Source organism: Neomonachus schauinslandi, chromosome 16, assembly GCF_002201575.2.
Source record: "Neomonachus schauinslandi chromosome 16, ASM220157v2, whole genome shotgun sequence".
In the NCBI taxonomy this organism is placed as follows: Eukaryota; Metazoa; Chordata; class Mammalia; order Carnivora; family Phocidae; genus Neomonachus; species Neomonachus schauinslandi.
In genome coordinates, this window is record NC_058418.1 from 46016032 (window position 1) to 46033384 (window position 17353).

At 40.2% G+C, this 17353-nt stretch overlaps 1 protein-coding gene across 1 annotated transcript in view; it reads left to right on the forward strand.

The window, feature by feature from the left end:
* HYDIN (HYDIN axonemal central pair apparatus protein) overlaps nt 1-17353 on the forward strand; it is a 144836-nt gene that overhangs the window by 23446 nt on the left and 104037 nt on the right. Inside the window, exons 5-6 of the mRNA XM_021703090.1 lie at nt 2843-3042; nt 12151-12275. Coding sequence (XP_021558765.1) covers nt 2843-3042; nt 12151-12275 — 325 coding nt within the window. The remainder of the gene's footprint in view (nt 1-2842; nt 3043-12150; nt 12276-17353) is intronic.

Sequence of the window (17353 nt, forward strand, 5' to 3'; positions counted from 1 at the left end):
TATGAGTATGTGAATTGATTATGAAAAAATATGCAATTCAGATCGAACTTTGAATCTTCCTCATATGGAAATTTGAAAAGGTTTGACAACATCTCAGAGTATTTCATTTAGTCTCCTAAACTATTTTAAGCTGCCTTCAATATCTTAAAAAAGAGCAGAGAATATGTAAATATAGAATAAAATAAGACAAATTACTTTGGGATCACCTCTCATTCTGGATTCAGCAGCATCTTTTGTTCTTTCTCTCAAAGCCTCTGTTAATATTAAGTTTCCGTATGTGCCAGAAGCTTTCCGGTTCCTAATTCCCAACAAAACCTTTGCTTGCTGGGTTTGATCCACTAAGAAAAAATGAAAACAGTACTTATCTCTTTAGGATTCTGATGAATTCAGACTTGGTGAGTTCTGTGGGATTTTCTAGGATCAAGTATACTTAATACAATTTGTACTCCCTTATGTGTGATTAGCATAATTTTTGAGCCTGGCATTACCATCTAGAAACCAGAATCAGTTGAAGAGCTAAGAGTCCAACAACTCTGAATACATTTTGAAGGTCAGTCCTACAGGATAGCCTAGGAAATTGAGAAATAGAGTGATCAAGAATGCCTCATTCCAGGGTTTTAAATCCAGGCCACTGGAACAGTGGTGATGCTGGTACCAAGATGGGGAGGCAGTGGGGGAACAGATGGAGGGTGGCGGGAGGGCCATGAGCAGGACCCCCAATGGCATTGTGGAGCCTTTGTGGGCATGGGAAAAGGGCTCCCCCTCTGGGCTGATGCAGCTGGAGCCAGCAGAGTGGGCTGGATTTCGGCCCCTATTCCTTGTCCATCTCTGCCCAGCTGTAGGGCAGTGGCATCGATCGGCTTGTCTCCAGTGAGGTGCTGACTGGGCAACTGGTATGAGTCTGGAGTTCAGGGAGACAGAGAGACTCCAGGTGCACAAGGCGCTGTCCTGTGAGCATTCCTGTCGAGTTTATCTTTATATATGTGTTACCTTGCATATTAGATGTGTTTTATTTACTTTTTCATTATCTCTGCCATTATGTAAGCTTGAAGTGATGATAATAATACAACAAGATAATTTCAGAAAGCAACAAGGGCTTTGAAGGAAATAAAACATGGTAAAGTGATAATGTTGGAAGGGACTGCTTTTGGTTAGTACAACCAAGGAGGCCTTCCTGAGGAGATGACCTTTGGAAGGAAACCTGAACAGCAAAAGGAGCCAGTCAGGCAAGACCTAGGAATCTGGAGTGTTCCTGGCAAGGAGAATGTATGTAGTGCAAAGGTAAAGGTCTTACGGTAGGAATAAGTAATAAAAACTAATGAACAGTATTCATGAAATTTATTAAAATTGAGTTGTTGGACTCTTAGCTCTTCAACTGATTCAAGTGATCCATGTCTCGTTTTCTGCTTCAGTGTATTCGCACACCCAGCTCAGTACCTGGTACCTGCACACTTAATAAATATGATTGAGTAAATAACCTAATCGGGGAGACCATTGCTTTATCCTGGTCCTGTGGGTTCCATGAGATTGAGTGCATAGCCGGGTTTATATGTCAATCTATGTGTCAGACATTCCCATTCCCACTCTATACCTAAAGGCCAAAGAGAGTTTTTCTAAAACCTCCACCTTTTAATACCATTTACTACATGATTGCTGAAAGGAAATTTAAGTTCCAAGAGGACTTTACATTTACCAATGTTGCCTTGCAGCTAAATGCTGGGAAAATTTAAAACAAAACAAAATTTCATAGCAACTTCTGAGCTTCTGGTCTGTTCTTGAGGGGACTATTAATACTTTCTTTTTATATCTAGTTTTGTTTGTTGGTGAGAATTCCATTTTTACTTTTTCTTTGGTATATTGAGGATGAGAGTTCTACTTTTCTATCTCATGAAGTGATACGAAGGGTGACGTAATTCAGCATTTTGTTGCATTTAAACCTAAGACTGGGGAAGATACATGTCTTGGACCTCAGCATTTTTATGTAGAATGGTCAGTGATGGCTTTGCACAAGAGATGAGGTTTAAACTGGGCTATGTATCAGTTTGTTATTTTATATAGTAACAGACTACCCCCAAACCCATTGACTTCAAATAATTAACATTATTGCTCACAAGACTGGTTCAGCTGGTCTTGACTGGGCCCACTCATGTGTTGGGCCAGCAATTCTGCTCATCTTGTTTGGGCTCTCTCACATATCTGGGGATGTAGGCTGGCCTGGCATAGTCCTGGCTGGGACATTTGGACTCTCATCCTGCAGTACGCTGGACAACGTTTATTCATATGGCAGTGGCAGGGTTCCAAGAGCAAGACTGAAAATGCCCAAGGCTTCCTGAGGCCTCAGCTTGAAACTGGCATAGCATAATTTCTACCACATTCCATTGGTCAAAGCATGAGATGGAGAAATAGACTCTACTCATAATGGAGAAGGTGCAAGTCATAATGCTAAGAGAATGGGCTTAGAGAGACCATAAAGTGGAGCTATTAATCTCATGGCTTGAAGGATGAATAGGGTTCAGAAGGAGGATGTGAAGGAACTAGTGTGAACGTCGTCTGATCTAAAGAAAAATGTGCCTTGACTGGCCCTCATCCCACCTCCCTAATATCTGGAAAACACATGAAGCATAAACTTCTCCACTGACTGGTGGGTTTTAACACTTGAACTGTTCTCTTTCTCTCAGAAAAGAGTGTCTCACTGAAAGCACATCTATAATGGTCTTGAAGAGCTTTCACAGAATACATTAGGTTGTTTTGCAAGACACCTGGCCAATGGCCATTTTTCTTGCACAGTTACCTTGATCATGTTGGCATCTCCACAAATAATGATTGTACCCTTCTCTTGTAGGATTATGCCCATATGTTGACCTGTATAACTGAAAGAGAAAAGTTCATTGTACCCATCAAAGCTAGAGGTGCACGAGCCATCCTAGATTTTCCTGACATGCTGGATTTTTCCACTTGCCCTGTCAAATACAGCACTCAGAAGATTCTGCTGGTACGAAACATTGGCAACAAAGATGCTGTGTTTCACATGAAAACTCATAGGTATGCATTCCTTCAGTTCTTGTTTTTGATTGATTATAGCTAAATCTAGTCAGCACAAGTAATTTGCTAGAATAGCAGGCAGGGTAGAATTCCTTGTTACGGTCTTCAGCTGCAAGGCTGAGAGACCTCACCGATGTAGGGCAGACTTCCTCTTCAGTCCAAGAGGAAACTAAAATTCAAGGTGACCTTAGAGTCACCTTGGGTTTGGGTGTGGGTGGTTTTCTGAAACGCTGATACAAATCTTTTTATTTAGCATTGAGAATTGCCCATGGAAATCTATTAATAAATATATGTTTTGACTGAGAATTTTATAACTGGCTGTATCAGTTTTCTATGCTAATGTAACAAATTCGCATAAACTTACTGGATTAGAGCAACAGAATTTCTTTTCTGATATTTCAGTAGACCAGAAACCTCACCGGGCCAAAATTAAAGTGTTGGTGGGGCTGTGTTTTTTTCTGGGGGCTTCAGGGAGAATCCATTTCTTTGCCCTTTCCAGCTTCCAGGGGCCACCCACATTCTTTGGCTCATGTGTCACATTCCTTGGCTGAAAAAATGGGGAAAAGTGTAGTAATCACTTCATAGGGTTGTTGTAAGGAATAAATGAATGAATAAATGTAACCTGGCTGGCTCGTCGGTAGAGCATGTAACACTCGATCTCAGGGTCCTGAGTGCAAGCCCCACATTGGGTGTAGATTTTACTTTATTTTTATTTTTTTTTTAAATTTTATTTTTATTTATTTATTTGAGAGAGACAGAGAGAGGGAGAGCAGAGGGAGAGTGAGAAAGGGAGAAGCAGGCTCCCTGCTAAGCAGGGAGCCCGATGAGGGACTCGGTCCCAGGACCTCAAGGTCATGACCCGAGCCGAAGGCAGACGTTTAACCGACTGAGCCACCCAGGCACCCCAGATTTTGCTTTAAAAATAAGTAAATAAATAAACTGCTGGTACTATATAAAGTGCTATATAACAAGTGGGGTTTTTTGTTGTTGTTTGTTTCTTCACATGAATTGCCAGTGTGGTAGGCAGAATGATGGCTCCCCAAGTATGTCTGTGTCCTAATCCCCAGAACCTGTGAATTTGTAAAATTACGTGGCAAAGGGGTATTCGGGCTGTAGATGTAATTAAGGTTTCTAATCAGCTGACCTTAAAATGGGGAGATTATCCTGGATTATGTGGGTGGGCCCAGTGTAATCACAAGGGTCCTTTAAAATAGAAGAGGGAGTTGGGGCGCCTGGGTGACTCAGTCAATTAAGCATCTGCCTTCAGCTCGGGTCATGATCTCAGGGTCCTTGGAGCGAGTCCCGCATCAGGCTCCTGCTCAGTGGGGAGCCTGCTTCTCCCTCTGCCTGCTGCGCCCCCTGCTTGTGCTCTCTCTCTCTCTGTCAAGTTAATAAAATCTTTGAAAAGAAATAGAAGAGGGAGGCAGAAGAGTTCAGAGTGATGAGATGTGAGTAGAGCTCAACCTGCATTGGCTGTGAAGATGAGAAGACTGAGTCATAGAGAGTTTGTATTAAGTTGCTAAAGAGCACAGAGTAGTAAGTGAAGGAGCAGGAATTTATTCTGATTATTTATGGAGTAGCTACAGCATGGCAGACACCAAAGATGATCAGACAGTCCTTGCTCTCAAGGAACTCCCTTACTAGACAGGCAAGAACGATTGTCACGGGGCATGTGAATGGCGGTTGATCAGTGGTGCCATAACAAGAATGACCAGCTTGGGAAGACAGGAAGCAAGGTCAAGTTCTTTTCTATGACTTTTTAAGAAGTAGTGTGTGTATTGGTCTGGATTGTGAACTCATTTTGAAAAGGGCATTATCTGTGGAATTCTTTGGAGGTTTAAGGGCACATCTCTCCAGAAAGGATTAGCATTTGCTTCTGCTTGGCTTCTAAAGGTTAGACTCTGTAGACTTCTCTTCTGGTAATTTCTTGGCTTAGAGGTTCCTGGACTGATAATGTATATTCAGACAAACCTGCATGAGACACATGTCCAAAGTTATGAATTCTCTAGAGAAACTTTGTTTCCCTCACTTAAAACCAAGACAGACATTTTCCCTCGTGCTAATGGGAGAATGTTTCTGTAGTCCTTTAAGTTTCCTGGGTATATATGGGGATTTGCTTACTAGTCCCCTGACGTGACAATCCCAAGGTGTTTTCTCCTGCTCCAGCAGGGCTATGAAAACCCAAGCTTCAGGGTTATTGAGAATCCAGGGCAGGCCTAGCATTAGCTCAGTGGCTCACTGCTCTGGCTCTTAGCTTTGTCTTTCCTTTTAAATCCTGTAGATTTGCCTTTTTTTTTTTTTTTTAATGCATGCTCAGCTGCACATTTATCTAAGTTATATTTTATCCAGTCTTTCTAGGTATTTTCAGGTTACCTGTTCTGCCATATTGTAGGTGGTAGGGCTGCCAGTGATATGAGTGGAGGGCATATCCCTTAGAGGGGAATTTGTATTTAGTCTTTACAGGAATGTCCCAGGAGTATCACTATCTCTGAACAGTTTCATGTAGATCTAAGTTTATGTCTGGATTCCTATTTCTCTTGACTGAAAAACTGCTTTTAATATTTCTTGTAGCACAGGTCTATTGGAAATTCTCTCCATTTTGTCCATTTGAAACAAAGCATTTTGCCTTCATTTTTGAAAAATATTTTCTCTACAGCTTAGAATTCTGGGTTGACAGTTCTGTGTACACGTAATTTTTTTCAGGAGAATAAAGATGGCATTTCATTGTCTTTCGGCTTACATTTTTCTTGTGAGATCTCTGCCAAAACTCTTTGTTCCTCTAGATGTAATTATGTCTTTTTCTTGGGCTGCCTTTAAGATTTGTCTTTATATTTGGTTTTTAGTAATTCGAATAAGCTATGTCTAGGCATGGGTTTTGTTTTTGTCTTGTTTGGTTTTTGTTTTAAGGATTTTGTTTGGCTTTTGTTTAGTTTGGGTTTCCGTCCTGCACAAGGTTCCATGCTTCCTAGATCTTTCGTTATTTTTAGAAAATCTTAGCCATTGTCTCTTCAAACACTTCTGTTCCATTCTCTCTCACTGTTCCTTCTGCCTGTAGGGAAGTTCTGTCTGCCACAAGTAAAGCAGTCTGCACCTTTCCCTCTCCCCTGGGGGGGGGGGGATTGTCCATCTTTAGATTTCAGGCGTCTTGTTTGCTCTGCAATGTCTGCTTTCTAATTGGTTCAAGAAAAGTTATGATTTTATGTTTACCAGGCTTTTTTTTCATTGTTAGGGTGGGCAACCTCTTTCTAGCTTTCTGCATCCCAGGCAGAAGCAAGACCCCTTGAACTCATTTAGCTAAATCAACTAGCAAAGGCAAAGTTCTTTTGAAGATAAGTGTTTTTTGACCGCCTTCGTCGTCTCCTGGTGAGATTCACGTAGTTTGATTGAAGGAGGAAGAAGCAGGTTAAGTGGCTCACTGTGCCTTAAGAAAGAACAAATCTTTTTCGATTAAAAAAAGGCCTCCCACAACCACTTTCCATAATACACATTAAAAACTTCCTGTTATACTTGTATTTTTCGTCTGAAAAAGAAAATCCACTTAAGGTGGAAAAACAAGGGCAGGCAGCATATCTTCCTGGACTGTGGCTGAATCTTAAAAGCTACATAGAAATGGCAATTTATTATATACTACATTCATACAAAAGTGAAGTAAAATCACTTCATAGATTTCATAGTGTGAAGTTGCAGGAAAAGATCTAAAACTTTTGCGATCTGTGTAACTATGAATGTGAATCATTTTCTCCTAATTAGAAATACTTCCAAGGTAAAACGGTGAGCCAACTCAAGGACTAGCCAGGAATCATAAAGACATTAGAAACTCTAGTCCAACATTCCCATTTTACAGATGAAGGAAATAAGACCTGAGAAGGGAAATGACTTATCCAAGTTCCCTTAATGAGTTAACAGCAAAACCTGGATTAGAACAAACATGGGCCAGTTCTGGGCTTACTTACCCTCCGATCCACTCCTTGCCTTTCCCAGGCTCCATTCAGTATCTCTGGGCGGTTAGCTTTCCTAGCTGCCTCAGCCGAATTCCAGCTGAGTTTGACCACTAGGGGACCAGTTAACCTGCTTCCTTCTTCAATCAAACTATGTGCATCTTACCAGGAGATTGAAGAGGAGCAAGGAGCCAGGGCATTTCCCCTCCTCTCTGACTTCAGCAGAGGCCCCGGCAGAGGCTCTATCTCCTCTCTGGTTCTGATTGATTACTGTCGGCCTAGCCTAGCCTGCCATGGTTCCAACTTCTGCCAGGTTCCCAGAATCTGGTAACACTTCCACCTCGTCTTCTCTCCAGCCCAGGGGTGAGAATTGCTAACTGCTTTTACTAATCCCTGAGCGATTTCATCATCTTAAATTGGGCTTCTCATCTCTCTCGTCTTCTGTATAATCAATCTCTCAATTCAATTCCCTGTTTGCAAATCTTTTTGCTTTCCTGTTTAGGTATAGTATCTATTCATGATATAGTAGTTTTTTGTTCTTTCCACAAAATGCATGTTTTCTAACAATGCCATCAATTCTTTGAGTGACCCCAAATCCTTCCAGTAAATCCCTTTTCTGTTTAAGTTCACCAAAGTTGGTTTCTGTTGTTTGCAACTGAGAACCCTGCTGGCTACAATGAGAAAGGATGTCATTGAACTTGTGGTCACGTTGTATTGAATCAGAATCTTGGGGGAGATGCCCTGACAAGCGTCCATTCTAAAAAAATGCACAGGTGATTGTGTTGCCCCCACAGGGGTGAGGACCAGTCTTTCAGTTAATATGATTGCCAACATGGTAGAGCAATGGATATACTGTGAGATTTTGAAGTAAAAAACCCAGGGTCTGCTCTTATTCTGATCACTTTAAGAGTCAATACACAGAAACAATATCTCAGAGAAAATTATTTAAAAAACACATCATATTCTTTTCATTGAAATAACGATTGAATTAATGGTTAGGTTTTTAAGTGGTTAGGTTCATATAAATTATAAAAAATAAAATGTTCTTTATATGTCTGGTGTCCCCATTAGAATGTGAGTTTCTCAAATGCAGGGGTTGTATCTATTTTCATTTTTATTTTCCCAGCATCAAATATAGTGCCTAGAAGAAATAAGTGCTCAATAAATGTTTATAGGATGCCTAACCAACAGTATATCACAAGGCAAAGCTACAACTATAAACATGTACAATAATTTAAAATAAAAAAATTCTCCTAGTACTATAAAATAGGCATAATGTTTTTATGCTAATAAAAGGAGTTGCAGTGTGCTATAAAATATACAGAGAACATAAACCATTACTCTTCAAGTTTATTGCAAATTTGACCTGAAACTCTAGTAGGTACCAGAATAATTCTGACTATTAAATTAGGATTAATTTTGGAAGGTGAAATAGAAAAGGTTAAGAAGCAATCTCAAAATCCAAAACCTCATGTCAGGAATCAGTTAATAAGAAAGATTGTCTGAAGAAAACATACTAATATTAAATTCCATATTTAATATAACAGAGCCAGTATTTAACCTTCTGCTAAAATATCGATTCGTAAGGATGGAAGAGTTTTAGTTATCAAGAGCAGTTTATAGTGGATTGAACAAAAACTCAAAATCTTTCTTGTGGCTCATGATTTTTCATGAACCCAAGTTCCCTCCCTAATCAAGCATTTGGTATTAATGAGGATATTATATCAAAACCAAACATTTTGGTAGACAGAGCCAGCCTTATACCCTTGAGAAACAATGCCTTTTAACTCTTTGTTAAGAATATTTTCTGATACTTGATATTTTCTGGCCAGTTGAGCCTGTCTGCCTGTAGTAAAATGAAGTACAAAATCAAATTATAGACAATGTTTAAGTGCCAGAACTTAACACACTCTACCCAATTAACATCTGATTTATTGAGAAAGCTTAGGCAGTTCTAAGTAGCAATGATTGTCCTAGGTGGTTTTTTTGACTACTGAAGAAATTTAGTGTAATATAAACCCAACAGTGAGCACGACAGAAAAGTATCTGTTACATCTGTATAGAATTTGGATTTCTGGAGGTCCTAGAGAAGGGTCTCTTTGTCCATAGAAAATTAGCTTAGGTTCTACCATGCAATACTATCCAATTCATTTCAAAACTCTTCTTTTTGCCACCAAGAAATGTTTGAAAAGAAAATGGAAGCACCATGTAGGAAGAAAAAGAAAAAATATTAGGACCTAGGGAGGCAAAGATAGAAGAAAATATTAGAACATTGTTCCCAAAGTCAGGAAACTGGGCCCAGTTCTCAGTTCTTAAGATTCTTACTGCTGCCATCAGGGAGGAAGGAACTTTTAAGACTATGAGACTTATTTTGGATCACTTACCTCCATCCCAGGAAGCAGAGATTCTTCAGATACTAAAAGTCTGCTCCTTTTCTGTTCCACCATGATGTTATGAAGATTACTTAATGATTACAGATATTTTTATTTCCCTCTGAAAATTGGTTGTAATTCAATCCACAACCTCTTCTGAGAGGCTTCTGTGAGTAAAGAACTGTGCGTGGAGTGAGAGACACAAAGATGCATCTAATCAGGTGGCTTCCATGTTCAGGGGTGGTTTGGGTAGGCAGAAAGAACTTGAACTTGCAGGCCGGCTTCCAACCCCACTCCACCGCTACCTAGCTGGGTAACTTTGGGCCAGTCGCTTGCCCTTTTAGGGCATCTGTTTTCTCATATCTAAAGTGCAAATAACAACACCTCCTTTTTTCAGGTTCTTCCCAGGATTAAGAGGATTGGTGTACGTAAGGTCTCAGTGTAGTTAGTGCCTGGTATGGAGCCCATGCTCATGGCAGCTTATTTGCTTTCCCTTTCCTGTCGTCTCCTGAGTCTATAGCTATCAACAGGAGCAGGCATGAAAACTAACTATAGCACAAGGTGAACTGAAGTGAGAAGTAAAAGCAAAGTTATAGTTATATATAATAAATATATAATAGTTATATATAATCCAGGAAGATTCTAGTTAAGAGGTATCTTTGAGTCTAGGCAGTGATAAGTGACTTTGGAGGAAATATGACCTATGGAAAATGGTAAGTATTCTTGTGTGACCCTAGCAGTTGGGGAATGTCTGTGTAGGGGGCACAGTCTGGTTGGAAGGAAGAGAGTGGGTGCAGTGCTAGGCGAGGTTATGGTGAAGGGAGCAGAGCCCTCCCACCCTGTCCCTCCCCAGCCTGATTTGGAATGTGACAGATAACATGGGACATTTGGACAGATGTATGTGTTTAATGAAAATGCAAAATCTAGTTGGGAGCAGATTGTGTGGAACCTCAAATGCCTAGGACTTTGAACTTTTTTACGTAGATTATGAGGACCACTGAAGGTGTTGAAGTAGAGATGGATGTGTTATGACCTGTAGATGTTCTTTTTATAGTATCCCTAGAGCAGTGTGAAAGCTTGAGAGGAGAATAATAAAAACTTGAACTCATCTAAACACCCAAGATCATCCTCAGGCTCATCATCCATCTAGAGGATGCCAGTGACGGAGATAGCAGAAATAATAATAAACATTAGTTTAGCACTTCCTACGTGCCAGGCTTTATTCTAAGCAGTTTACCTGTATCGGCTTCTTTAGTCCTCCCTGGTGTCCTTACCCTCATCTTACAGACCAGGAGATTGAAGGGTCAGTGACTCGCCCCAGGGTCATGGCAGAGCTGAGTTTTGAACTTTTTCAGTTGGCTTCAGGCTAGTGCCCACTACTCCATAGAACCTCTACAGCAATGCCTGGGGTTCACTGGAGGATTGGTGCTATAGGTGTGGGAAAAGCACAAAGGAATGGGAAAATAAAGAAGTGAAAGTAGAGGGAGAGCCAAATAGAGAGCCCCAGAGAAAGTTTCCCGTGGTGGGAAGCATTGCAGTGAAGATCTCAGGGACCACCCCGTGCTACCCTTGCCATAGCTCTGTACCCTCACAGAAGGAAGCTTAGGCTTTCGGACATTAAGTTCATTATCTAAGGGAAGATTTCAGGGATGAAACTAAAAAACAGTTGTGATAGAAGTAAATAACCAGAAACAACTTAGCCTGCCAGATACATTGTACAACGCATTACTTTGGAAAAATAGCAATTTAGAGAAGTGAAATGGACCATGAAAATAATTAAATGGGCTGGGTTTTCTATTTAGAAGGAAGAACTCTAAGTTATTTAAGGTACCTCAGGATCAGATCCAGCTTCTCTCTTGCCACTTCCTTCCAGGGAAATTAAATGAAACGATTTCCTGTTCCCAAATCCACCCTATCACCCCATCATGTCTATGTGCCCAAGTTCTATTTTCAAGGCACAGAACTTGTCCCCAGTTTGCCTTTCTAAATGCTCTCCACTGATTTCCAGCTTGCTGTCACCCGGGAGGCTGACCTGTATGACAAAGGCTTCTGGTTGGGTTCAGCCAATGGGAGTCCCAGCAGGTGATCAGACAGGAGGATGTGAAGTTAGGGCACTCTCCCCCATAGTGTCTTCCCCGTGAGGCCATCTGGGCTGTCTCTCTTGACTAAAGCTCCTTGCTCCTCATATAGCAGCATTCTCGTAGGACTCCTACAAGTTTCAAAACCACTCCTTCTTCTCCTTGGCCTTTTGAGCCTAGAGGTCATAATGGCTTTACTGTTTATAACCCTGGGGGATTGTATCATTTGTAGTCCCCCTTACCCCCCTGTTAAGTAGACCCTTTGTTAAACTGCCCTCAAGTTACCGTCATGTGATTGTGTGATCTTTTGGGACTCTGATATAGTTTTCCATTACAAAACCTTCTCTTCATTGAACTGTCACAAAACTTGATTTTTATCCCTCAGAAGGCATTTATCTTTTGCAGATTACAGTATTTGCATACATGTTTTAAGGCCGACCACTGGAATCCCTCCATGAATGTTAAAAGGAGGCTGAATGGCAAGGGCACACACAAGAACGTTACCTTATCATTTTAAGTTTCTCTTACACTTACAGATCTCGTACTGCTATTTTAACCTTAAAACCAAAGTTCTTTCACATCAGGGGGGAAAGTGTACTTTACTTCTGAATCACCAAATTGTGGTGTTGGTTCTGAGCTTTGCTGCAGCCCAAGAACCCCCATGTCTCCTCACACGAGTCAGGAACGTGCTCTGATAGTGTGTCTCACCATGTGCTGCAGGCCTTTCTCTGTGGAGTCACCTGCCGGAACGCTTAACGTGGGGGAGTCCATGCAGCTGGAGGTGGAGTTTGAGCCACAGACTGTGGGCAGCCACAGCGAAAGACTTACCGTGCATTATGACACAGGTATGCGTGATTCTTTGTTGAAAGTTCTACGTGTTAAGAAAGGTCAGGATGGAAAATGTGGGGAAGCAAAATGGGAAATGGTTACTTTGGCTGCATTAAAGTAAGCTAAGATCCACAAGGTAAAGAACCAAAGAATGAATGTCTCCCACAGAAATAATGTTGAGCCAGATGTAAATCCCACCAGACTGGTTTCTCCAGAAATACAGCTCTCAGGAAGGAAACTACACCCTGAAGTCACACCAGTAGCTTAATGTTATTTAATATGTAATGAAACCTGAAGGTAACTGAATACCCCATGGGTTTTCCACTTGATTTATTACTGCATTTGTCTCACGTTTAAAAAATGTAAACCCCAGTTCGGAATGTTCTCCTGTGTGCTGACCAGTCTATGTAAGATCAAGTTGCCTTAATCCTTAGAATGTGTAACATCTTACTTAAATGTAGTTCTGTGTCTATTGCCTCCAGCATTTTCTTGAAGGCCACAGTCTGCATAATCATGAAAACTATACATTGTTTTTGCCAATATTTAATTTATGGTCATGTATGCTGCACGTAGATTATGCAAGTCTCCAAAGTTGGTTGTTAAATTAATATTTTATTTTGGCAATGGTAATGCCAAAATTAATATTTTAACATTGCCATTTATTATTTCATGATTTATTATTTCATGATTTTTCTCATTTCCTGCTCCATTCTTTTTTACTCATTCATGTTTATTGACACAGATTATCTGCATCAGAAGGGCATTGTAGGCAGAAAACACAAGTGCACAGCCAGGGGAAGAGGAGCAAACGGGATTAGGTCACAGTTCAGCGTTTTTAGCTTTGTGGATACATATCTGAGCAGGACAGTTCAAGTCCTTGCCTAAGGACCCGTGGTGAAGTGGTCCAAGTTCCACGTTGCCCAGCGTAACAACAATGCATATCCAGTGGTCCGACCTATGTATCTTATCTTTTAGTTTAGGTCAGAATTCACTGGCTGCTAGCAAGGCAAACCTAGCCTGAACTAGCTTAAGCAAAAAGGGGAAAGTTTTGACCCATATAATTCAACTGAGGAAGGTAAAAAGCATAGCTTATAACACATCAAGAACGTGCATTTTTCCAGAGTAGTTGTGCCATTTTACACTCCCACCAATAAAGCCTGAGACTTCCAGTTGCTTCACATCCTTGCTGATAAACGCAGTGTTGTCTTTTTTTTAAATTTTATTTTACTATATTATGTTAATCACCATACACTACATTGTTAGTTTTTGATGTAGTGCAGTGTTGTCTTTTTTTTTCTGCTACTGATGTGGGAAACAAAGGTAGAAAAAAAATTATTAAATTTCCTTACTACCTACAGCCCATTGACAAGTTCTTGAAACAGGCAGAGTGACCTTCCTCTAGGGACTCAGCTGCCTGGATGTTAATACTTTGCTAAAGGCAAAAGGCAATCCTAACATAACACCCTCCCCCCCGCCCCCGACCCCAAGTAAGTCTAATTTAACATATAAAAATTCCTTTGAAAACTTCCTTTATCTCTAAAACCTCCAAGATATGTTTTGGCAATCATCCCCCAAGCATATGGCCCACTGATATACATCTGAAGGGTCTCATGACTAAGGTTTTATTAGATGGTAATAAATGAGCTTTTCCCAACAATAGCTAGCCCTCTCAGGATCCTGGAAGCCTTGCTTCCAAAATTCCTTAGAGACTTAATGCTATCCCTAACCCCCTCCCATCTTGAAAGTATATAATGGGCCCCTCCTCATGACCCCATTGCTGCTCTTTCTGCCCACGGGTCCTGTCCCCGTGCTTTAATAAAATCACCTTTTTGCACCAACGACGTCTCAAGAATTCTTTCTTGGCCAACGGTTTCGAACCCTAACTTCGTCTTTCCTACATCACTACTACATAGTATTGTCTTGTTCATTTTAGACATACTAGTAGCGTAAAGCTATGTCTTCTAGTGGTTTTAGTTTTCATCTAATGATTAATTATGTTGAGCACCTTTTCCTGTGCTTACTGGCCATTCATATATCTTTTTTAATGAAGTGTCTGTTCAAGTCTTTTGCTCATTTTTTATTGAGTTGTTTTTTTCTTCTATTAATTGGTAAGAGTATTTTATAACTTGGTATTCTGAATACTAATCATTTGTCAGATATATGTATTGTTAATATGTTCTTCCAGTCTGTAGCTTGCCTTTTCATTTCCTTCATATTTCTTGATCAGCAGAAATTTTTAATTTTTGTAAATGTTGACATTATCAATGTTTTTCCTTTAACGCTTTTTGCCTTCTTGCTAGGAAATCATTACCTTCTCAAGGATCACAAACATAGTCTATGTTTACTTTTAAAAGGGTAATAGTTGTAGCTTCTTTGTTTAGATTGATGATTTATCTTTGATTTCATATTTGTATATGTATGAGGTAGGGACTGTGTTTAATTTTTTTTTTAAAGATTTTATTTATTTATTTGACAGAGAGAGCAAGACTGCAAGAGAGGGAACACAAGCAGGGGGAGTGGGAGAGGGAGAAGCAGGCTTCCTGCTGAGCAGAGAGCCCAATGTGGGGCTTGATCCCAGGATTCTGGGATCATGAACTGAGCTGAAGGTAGACGCTTAACGACTCAGGCACCCCGGGACTGTGTTTAATTTTTTCCCCTATATGGATTCTTGTCTGTTCTCCCTTCTTGTTCTGGAATTCCAACCAGTTACTCTGTTATTCTGTTTCTTAGTCTATTATTACTCTTATTTATTCCTTTTTTAAAATAATAGATTAACATTTTTAAAAAAGATTTATTTGTTTGAAAGAGAGAGAGAGCATGAAAGTGGGGGGGAGGGGCAAAGGGAGAAAGAGAGAGTCTCAAGCAGACTCCATGTTAAGTGTGGAGCCCAATGCGGGCCTTGATCCTAGAACCCTGAGATCATAACCTGAGCTGAAACCAAGAGTCAGACGCTTAACTGACTACACCACCCAGGAGCTCCAATTATTTATTCCTTTTAACCTCTATTTTATTTTTTCCATTTCTTTGTCTTTGTAAAACTTGTCTGAATACTTTTTTCTCCTTTATTCTCCCTCTTCCGTGATGTCTCATCTGCTGAGTTTTAATTTTTCAATTGTATTTTCATTTCTGAAATTTTATTTGGTTCTTGATTCAATCTGTTCTTAAATCTGACTACTCTCTTTTATTTTTCAAGTTTCCCTTTTATTTCTTAAATATGTTAAGTATTGTTATTTTCATTTTTTCTGAGCATTTAAATATATTAAATCTGCTTATTTAGTCAGTTTGCTGTTTATTATTTCTGATGGTTTTCAACCATGATTTCTGTAGGGGACGAAGAATATCTTTTTCCTCCACTCTTCTAGGCTTTTGGCTGGGGCCCCTGTACAAAAGACAGATTAAGAAGAGAAAAACATACAAATTTATTTAATGTAAGATTTCCTTTGATGCATGCAGGCCGAGTCCAGGGACTCAGAAGGGTTCCGCAGGATTGGCCAAGAGGGCCCTTGGCTTCACCAAGGATGGAAATCAAATGTGAGCCCACAGGAAGTGAGAGCAGAGTTTATTGAAGATATGGAGAGATCAGATACAGATGGAGCTTCCGGGATCAGAAAGGAGAAGAGGGAGTCTTGTCTTTGTTGGGGTCTGGTATATATGTCCCCTCAGGCATCCAGGAACTGGTTAGAACAAAGATCAAGGCCCAGGTATTATTCCTTGGAGCCAGGGGGCCTTGGCATCAAGATATCTAGAGCCCTGTTCTGGAATGTGCATATGATGGCTTCCTCAGGTCATTCTGTAGGGGAGGTTCTTCCTTAGATGTTATCTATTCTAGAGAAATCATTAACGCCTTGTCCCTTACAAGGAGGACATTCTGAGGCATGTGTAAAGTGGGGTGGGGGTGCAGATCCTGGCAAGAACAGAAGCAGGAGAAGGAGCAAAAGCAGACTTTTATGGAGTCCTTCCATTTCCCTGTCTCCTCTAGGCATGGGAGCTTTTGTAAGGAAATGAAGACCTGAAGGAGTGGTTAAATTTGAGTTGTTTTTTTGGCTAGGTTTTGATGAAGAGTAGAGAGTTGTGGAAAAATATGTTAGGACCAAAAAGGGTATGAGCTAAGTGTGGTAAAGTTGGGAAGACAGCAAGGCTTATTCATTCAGATTCCTCTCAGTGTCCCTCTGTCTTTGCAGACAAGGGTGCTTCTTTCATCGAAGTATAGGAAGGTACTTTTCACATGAAGGTTTTACAGCCTGCTTTGGTGGAAGGTCAGAAAATCCTTCCTGACCATTTCTCAGGTTCCTTCAGCTTGAAATATTCAATATGACAAGGTGTGCCATATTTTGCGATAGTGTGTCCTGAACCTCATCATATCTTACGCTCTTTCATGTTTTGTAAATTTTGGAGTTAGCATCCCCACTTTGGGCAGGCCCTAGACTTTATCTCCTGTCATATGCACACAACTCCGTAGTTAAAGCAGGAGTTTAAGGGTTAACAAAAGCCATTAGGACAAAAGACAGCCTTGGCCCTACACTATTTCCTGCAATTCTTCACTTTGATGTTCTTATTTTCTGATAGGGTTAGTGATGAATTTTAAAGCAGTTTAAAAAATATTTTATCAACTATTTTAGTTATTTCAATCTCCAGTTTAATTTGCTGCTTAAAACTGACTCTGTGTCTTTTTTCACATCATTCAGCATTATTTATAGAGTAGTTCATCCTTCCCTACTGTTTTATAATCCTCTCTATGTAGCATAGTATAAATATGGTTTATCTCTCCATATATTTAGGTTTTCTGTAGTTTCTTGCAGCAGTAGTTTTCTGGATAGAAGTCTTAAACATTGTGGTTAGATTTATTCCTATATATTCATTATTTTTTATGTTTATTATTTACATATTTATTATGTAATTTTATTACATTTTGTATTGAGGTATAATCTAGATACAGTAAGATGCACAGTTGTTCAAGGTACGGTTTGATGAGTTTTGACAAGACCTGTGTGATGACCTCTCCATTAAGGAGAGAGAACATCCCTGGCTTCAGAGAGTCCCCTCATGCTCTTTCCAGTCAGTCCTTCCATCCCCAGCCTAGACATTCTGAGTCCTA